The 6946-nt window shown below is 25.2% G+C and overlaps 1 protein-coding gene across 1 annotated transcript; it reads left to right on the top strand.

Annotated features, from left to right (window-relative positions):
- The first annotated feature begins 1277 nt into the window (after positions 1-1277).
- On the top strand, positions 1278-6925 carry LOC109861800. Its single transcript, XM_020441613.1, has 9 exons — positions 1278-1447; positions 2377-2409; positions 4698-4896; positions 5041-5169; positions 5257-5343; positions 5636-5743; positions 6017-6228; positions 6432-6591; positions 6703-6925. The coding sequence occupies exons 1-9, from the start codon at positions 1385-1387 to the stop codon at positions 6831-6833; spliced, it is 1122 nt and encodes a 373-aa protein (XP_020297202.1). The 5' UTR covers positions 1278-1384; the 3' UTR covers positions 6834-6925.
- The last annotated feature ends 21 nt before the right edge of the window (positions 6926-6946 follow it).

Raw genomic sequence — 6946 nt, 5'->3', positions numbered from 1 at the left:
ATAAAGAATAAAAGATAATTAAAAGAGATCAAATTGAGTTCAACAAACATTTTAATCAAAAAAGTCAAAAGTATTAGTCAAAAAATAAATAAAATACAATAAAATGGAATAATAATCAAATAAATTTATGGTCAAAAGGTAAAATAAATAACAATCAGTAAAAGATTCGTAGTAATTAAGCAACTGAGTCAATGATAATAAAATTGAAATACTCACTATCAAATTGATAAATTAAATAATTGTCGTTAAAATCTCTCGTACATCCGACACACAGTAACGACACAAATATCTCGGCACAAACATCTTGTGTAAAGAACAAAATACAAATGCGAGAAAAACAAGATAGAAAGGCCGAGATAATAATAGATAAGCATGAGAANGAAGAGAGAGCGCAGACGCAAAATTACTTCACCGCAGACTTCTTTGTGTGTCTTATTATCTTTCTTCAAACGTACCAACTTATATTTGGAACAGGATTTTTGACACTCATAAAACTTCCTTTTGTAAATTAAAACATCGTGAATATTAAAAAATGGATAAAAAAGTCTCTTGGTTGTTAAAAAAAGTTTCAATTGATAACCATAATTCCTTAAATACCCACTAAACATGAAATATACATGCAATGTTTCAAATTGTTTCATTTAGGTTTCAAATAATACATTGTACGTATTTGTTTTTGATATAATTCATAAATGTTACAATTGAAATATTTCATCATAGTTTATATTAGAAATATTTCAAATAAAATATCTCAATTGATATGTATTTGAAACATTCCGAAGTTACGTTTTAGATATATTTACAAAATAATAGTAAAATAAACATTTCAAATAAAATGTCTCAATTGATGTGTATATGAAATATTTCAAACGTTACGTTTTAGGTATATTTCCAAAATAATACTAAAATAAATATTTCAAATTAAATATTTCAATTGATATGTATTTGAAATATTCCTAAGTTACGTTTTTGATATATTTATAAGATAACAGTAAAATAAATATTTCAATTGAAATATCTCAATTGATATGTATTTAAAATATTCCGAAGTTATATTTTGTACATATTTAAAAAATAATAATAAGATAAATATTGCAAATGAAATATCTCAATTGATATGTATTGGAAATATTCCGAAGTTATGTTTTGTGCATATTTACAAAATAATAATAAATAAATATTTCAAATGAAATATCTCAATTAGATATGTTGCTAACACTGATGTTTCATTTGTCAGTGTTGGCAACACTTCAACGATGGTAATCGGTGCGGTCGAAGCGGTCCTAATTGTAAGACGATTTATAGAACTGTTGTTATTTATAAAATTAAACACACATACAAACACATTTAACAATCGGCAACAAAATAAGAAGTTTTATATACAATGTCAAAAGACAGTAGTGAAACATATAATGAAGCATGTGCCTCTTCGAGCCAGTCTGTTACGGTATGTACATACTCTATTAATTACTTTATACTATTAACAAAAGTAAATTTTTAACACATTTCACATTATCTATATTTATATAATAGATTAAATTTAATGAATGTAATTTATTATACTTACAATTAGTTTATTTAAATTGTTAGGTTATGTCTAAATTATAATTAAATTAAGATTATATATATATATATATATATATAAATCAACTTTTTAACATTTACATAATTTGCTTAAATTTTTGTTTTTTATATGTTTTTCTTATTTTAAAGCTAAGAGGCCTAATCTGTAACAATTAACTACATATAACTATAACCTCTGTATGTAATCGCTATGCTCAACATACATATGCATGTTTTATAACATATAAAATATTATGCGCAATGATTACACACAGAGCTTATAGTTATATGTAGCTGTTACAGAATAGATCTCTAAATTATATACACATATACATACAATGAGATACAACACAAAAAGTAAGAGAAAATTTAGTTGAAAAGTAAAGAAACTTTTTAAACGTAATATTTTAGATGCAACTTATATACAAGAATTTAAATAAAAACAATAAGATTAAAATTTAAACATAATTAAAAATAATGTAATACCTGGTCTACACACTGTCTTTAAGAACATATCTTTGAGATAGTTGTTGTCTCTATACGTTATCTTAAGATTATACTTTAAGATAGCGTATAGACAACAACTATCTTAAAGATAGGTTCTTAAAGACAGAGCATAAGAGACATTTCGAATTTGAATTTCCTAAATTATTATTAATTCTGTTTCCAAAGTCTAATTTTTCTTTTTTATTTTGAAACGTGATCATAAAAGTCGTGTATGTATATATTTTGTACATCATTTTTTATATGTATATATTATTGTATATATTTTATGTATATATTATTTATATCATATATATTTTTTATTTATAGGTACAGAAGAGAAAAACGAAACAGTTATCAAAGGTAACAAAGAGACATTTACGTAGAATAGCATGTGATGAATTTTATAAGACCAGAAAACAACAAAATGTTACACACGCGAATATACATGATGTTAATGAAACGCAATGCACTTCTTATCAAATAACTGAAAATATTTCAATTAAATCTGATGACATAGATAATAATACTGATGTTTACACTAATGTACAACATATTTATAATAATGTTAACAACTCCATACAATTAACAGAAACTAATTATATTAATGTTGATGAAAATGTATGTCACACCCAAAGTAAAATAAGTTTAACAGACAAGATAGCAAATTGGGCTGTTACTAATAATATATCACATAATTCTGTTAATAAGTTATTGTCAATATTGAGATCAGAAAATCTTCCCGTTCCACGAGATTGTAGAACATTAGTAAAAACTCCTTTAGCCTGTAATAATATTATAGACATGCCACCTGGTGCATACATACATTTTGGTATTAAAAAAGGTATATGTCATAAAATACAAAATGTATCATCACAAAAGAAATTGGACATTCTGCCGTTAGCAATTAATATAGATGGTTTACCACTAAGTAAATCATCAAATAGTCAATTTTGGCCTATATTAATGTCAATTGATATCATAGAACTTACAGAACCTTTTATCGTAGGCATTTATCATGGAATGAAAAAACCAGATTCAGTCACAAAGTTTTTGGATGCTTTTGTAGAAGAATATTTGTTTTTAAAGAAAAATGGTATTATTATAAATAATAAATTAATTAGAATCGAATTAAAGAAAATTATTTGTGATGCACCAGCTGCAGCATTTGTTCTTTGTATAAAATCTCATACAGGATATTTCAGTTGTAACAAATGTATGCAAAAAGGCAAATATTTAAGAGGTAAAATGACTTTTCCAAAACTTGATGCTACTTTACGATCTGATAAAGACTTTGAATTACAAGTACAACAAGAACATCATAAAGGTAATACTTCTTTAGGAAAACTTGGCATTGGATTAGTCAGTAATGTACCACTCGACTACATGCATCTGGTATGCCTTGGTGTTATGAAAACACTTTTAATGTTTTTTATTGGGAAAAAAGGAAAAAATTGTAGATTAAATGATAACAGTATCAAAACAGTATCAAAAACTATGAGAATTTTTAGAAGATATGTTCCTCAAGAATTTTGTCGTTTACCGAGATCCCTAGAAGATATAGAACATTGGAAGGCAACAGAATTTAGACAATTTTTATTATACACAGGTCCTGTAGCACTCAAAGGGAAATTGTCTAAAGTACAGTTTAAACATTTTCTATGTTTACATGTTGCTATAAGAATTTTGTGTTCTGTAAAATGTATTAGCCTCAATAGATATGCAAAATCCTTACTTAGATATTTTGTCAAAAACTTTAAAAAGATATATGGTAACGAATATATTACGTTTAATGTTCACAATCTCCTGCATCTTTGTGATGATGTGTTATTGTATGGAGCACTTGATAATTTTAGCGCGTTTAAATTCGAAAACTATATGAGTAACATTAAAAGAAATATAAAAAAGTCACGATATCCGTTACAACAAATACACAATAGAATAATTGAAGATAGAAAGTTAATTCATATTAAAAAACCTTCTAATTTTATATCGTTTCAAGAAGATAATACTTTAGTATGCAATGAACATGAGAAAACTTATTATAGAAAACTTACTTATGAAAATCTTACAATATCATTATGTCAAAGAAATAATTGTGTTCTTTTGAAAAATTCTACTTACATGCTAATTTCGAACATTTATAAAAATAATAATAATGACATAAAAATAGTTGGAAGAATCTTCCAAAATGTATTGGATTTTGTAAAAAAGCCTTCATTTAGTTTAGCCATTAAAATCGTTGACATACATGAGACATCAGAAATATCAACGTTTGATTTTAAAGACATTAAAGCAAAGTGTGTACTTCTACCAATTAATAATAATAAATTTGCGATAATTTCAATATTGCATAAAAATGATTAATATTGCATACTAAAGTATATATATATATATTTATGTAATGTGTACTTAATTAGCGTGTATTATTCTTTCTTTGTGTATAATTTATAACTTATGATACTTTTCATGTGTATATTAGTGTATTGTAAAAAATGTATGTAAAATATTTATACATATATTATAATAGTTTTCTGATCTTTCAAATAGTGTATGTAATTATAAAATAGTTATTATAAAATGTTATTATAAAATACGTTCTGTAAGTTCAAGTTTGTTCTTGACAATTTAAAAAAATACATTTTCTACAGCAAGATCTAAAATATTCCGTTGTCAAATTTAATGAAGAATATGAAGAAAACGAAACATATTCTGTGATTCCAACCTTCTGGTTAAAAGATGATAAATACACTTATTGGCCAAAAAAAGACACACGTAATTCTATTATAAAATGCAAGAAACCACGCAATGATTGGATTCTGTATCCAATTACTGTTCTCGCCAAATATGGTATGTATTTATAATTGATAATAATTATATTAACTTATACGTACATCCATAAAAAGTATTTATAAAAGAAAAACATCTTATATATTGTATATATGTAGATAATATAACATAAAAATAGTAAGTAAAATTGGCTTCATTTTTCAGATTCATANGAACAACCTTTAAAAAAAGAAAAGAGATTGATGGAAGACAAAAATAGTAATACTGAATCAGAAAATTTAGGCCGCGGATTTAGGAAAAAAATGATTCCAAATCGTTTTGAAAAGGAGAACGGTAATTTTTATTTCGGAAAGATATTTGTTTCTTTAGTTACTTTTTTTATATTGCATAGAAATAAATATATATTATATGTATTTACAGATAATTATAGTGATTCGAGCAAGACTGATGAAGAAGAAGCCAGCAGTGATAACGATTCGATTCCTGATAAGACTTTAGATGAACAAGGTATAATCACACTAATGCAGTTTATCATTATAAACGTTTTTAAATGTGAGAAATATTCTATGAAAAAAAATTTCTTACTACATATGTATTTACTATTACATATATGTATATATCTAGTATTACCACATATTTTACTAAATATCACATTTACTGAATATCACACACACACACACACGCTAGCACGCACGCATGTGTGTATGTGTGTGTAAAAGAGAGACAATTTGTTATATTATATGTATGTATATATATTTATTTTATTAAATTATATTTTTTAAGACAAAATATTTTACAGATATTGATGTCGACCAAAATGTTAGTGACAGGGATACACAAATTCTAAATATCGATGAAATTCCTGTTATTATAGAAACAGAGAACAATAATATTTCTGTGAATAATAGTAAGTTTTATTCTTATATGTTTATATTTTATTTTTGCATGAAAGGAAACACTTTTATGACTAAGAAAAGCAAGATTTTTATGTAAATTATAAATATGCATAAANTAAAAAAGTTATTATAATATATGTAATTTTCATTATAAGATTATCATATTGATACAGAACAATTAAACAATATACTTTAATTATTTTATCAATTTAAAAATTAATTTATAAAAGAGTTATAAACGATATAACTAAATATAATTATATAATATATATTTTATATTACAGCTAAGCAAACTCTTGATTCTATTCTACGTTACGTTATTGAAATAAAAATTTTATGTACACGATTAGATAATCGTTTACATAATTTGGAAAATGGTAATCATGTAATAAATAATCATAATATTGATATGATTCCACAATTACCAATGAATCAAATTGAAGACATTAATAATTTTGAAGCTATATTAGTGGCAGAAGAAGCACAATCACAATTGGTATGCCTTTCATTACTATCTAATCATTTTGACGTTATTCATACAGCAGAAAATATTTGAGATGTCAATCAGACATTATTTCATATGTTTGTTACGTATATCAAATTTATATTAATTTACACATAAAGTGATATTTCATTGACATTTCCGTGTATCCTTTCTCGTGTGAGTAAAAATATAATTTATTAAAAATTTTGTTGTAGGTCAATATGTTGGTTATGATTGGTGGTGTTACACCAAAAGACGCAATGAAAAGAGCATTGCAAAAATTGTTTACCAACAATCTCGCTTCGAAATGCTCTTGGACCGGAGCAAAAAACAACTTTAAATTAAGAGATTTAAAAATTATTACTTGCATAAAATGTAAGTAATATTGTTATATTACTTTGCTTATTATTTAACTTTCTTTGAATAAATAATTTAAAAGTATTTTTAAAGTATCATATAAGTTTTTATATATTTGATATATTTCAGCTGCTATAAAAAAAAGTTGTCCTGCCATTACAGAAGCGGAGTTTGAAGAAAATTTAAACACTTGGTTCAGACAAGCAAATCTCCGATTAATTCGCGAAAATGCGAAAGCTAATGCAGCAAATAACATATAAATAACTTTTTCTCTCATTTTTAAAGACTGTATATTGCAATCTGTGATTTGATTGACACGTTCACGCGCGCGCGCGCGCGCGCGCACACACACACACACACACACACACACACA

Source organism: Pseudomyrmex gracilis, unplaced genomic scaffold (assembly GCF_002006095.1).
Source record: "Pseudomyrmex gracilis isolate BER0280 unplaced genomic scaffold, ASM200609v1 scaffold_1048, whole genome shotgun sequence".
NCBI lineage: Eukaryota > Metazoa > Arthropoda > Insecta > Hymenoptera > Formicidae > Pseudomyrmex > Pseudomyrmex gracilis.
The sequence above is the reverse complement of the archived record's forward strand: the minus strand, read 5'-3'. Positions and strand labels throughout refer to the sequence as shown.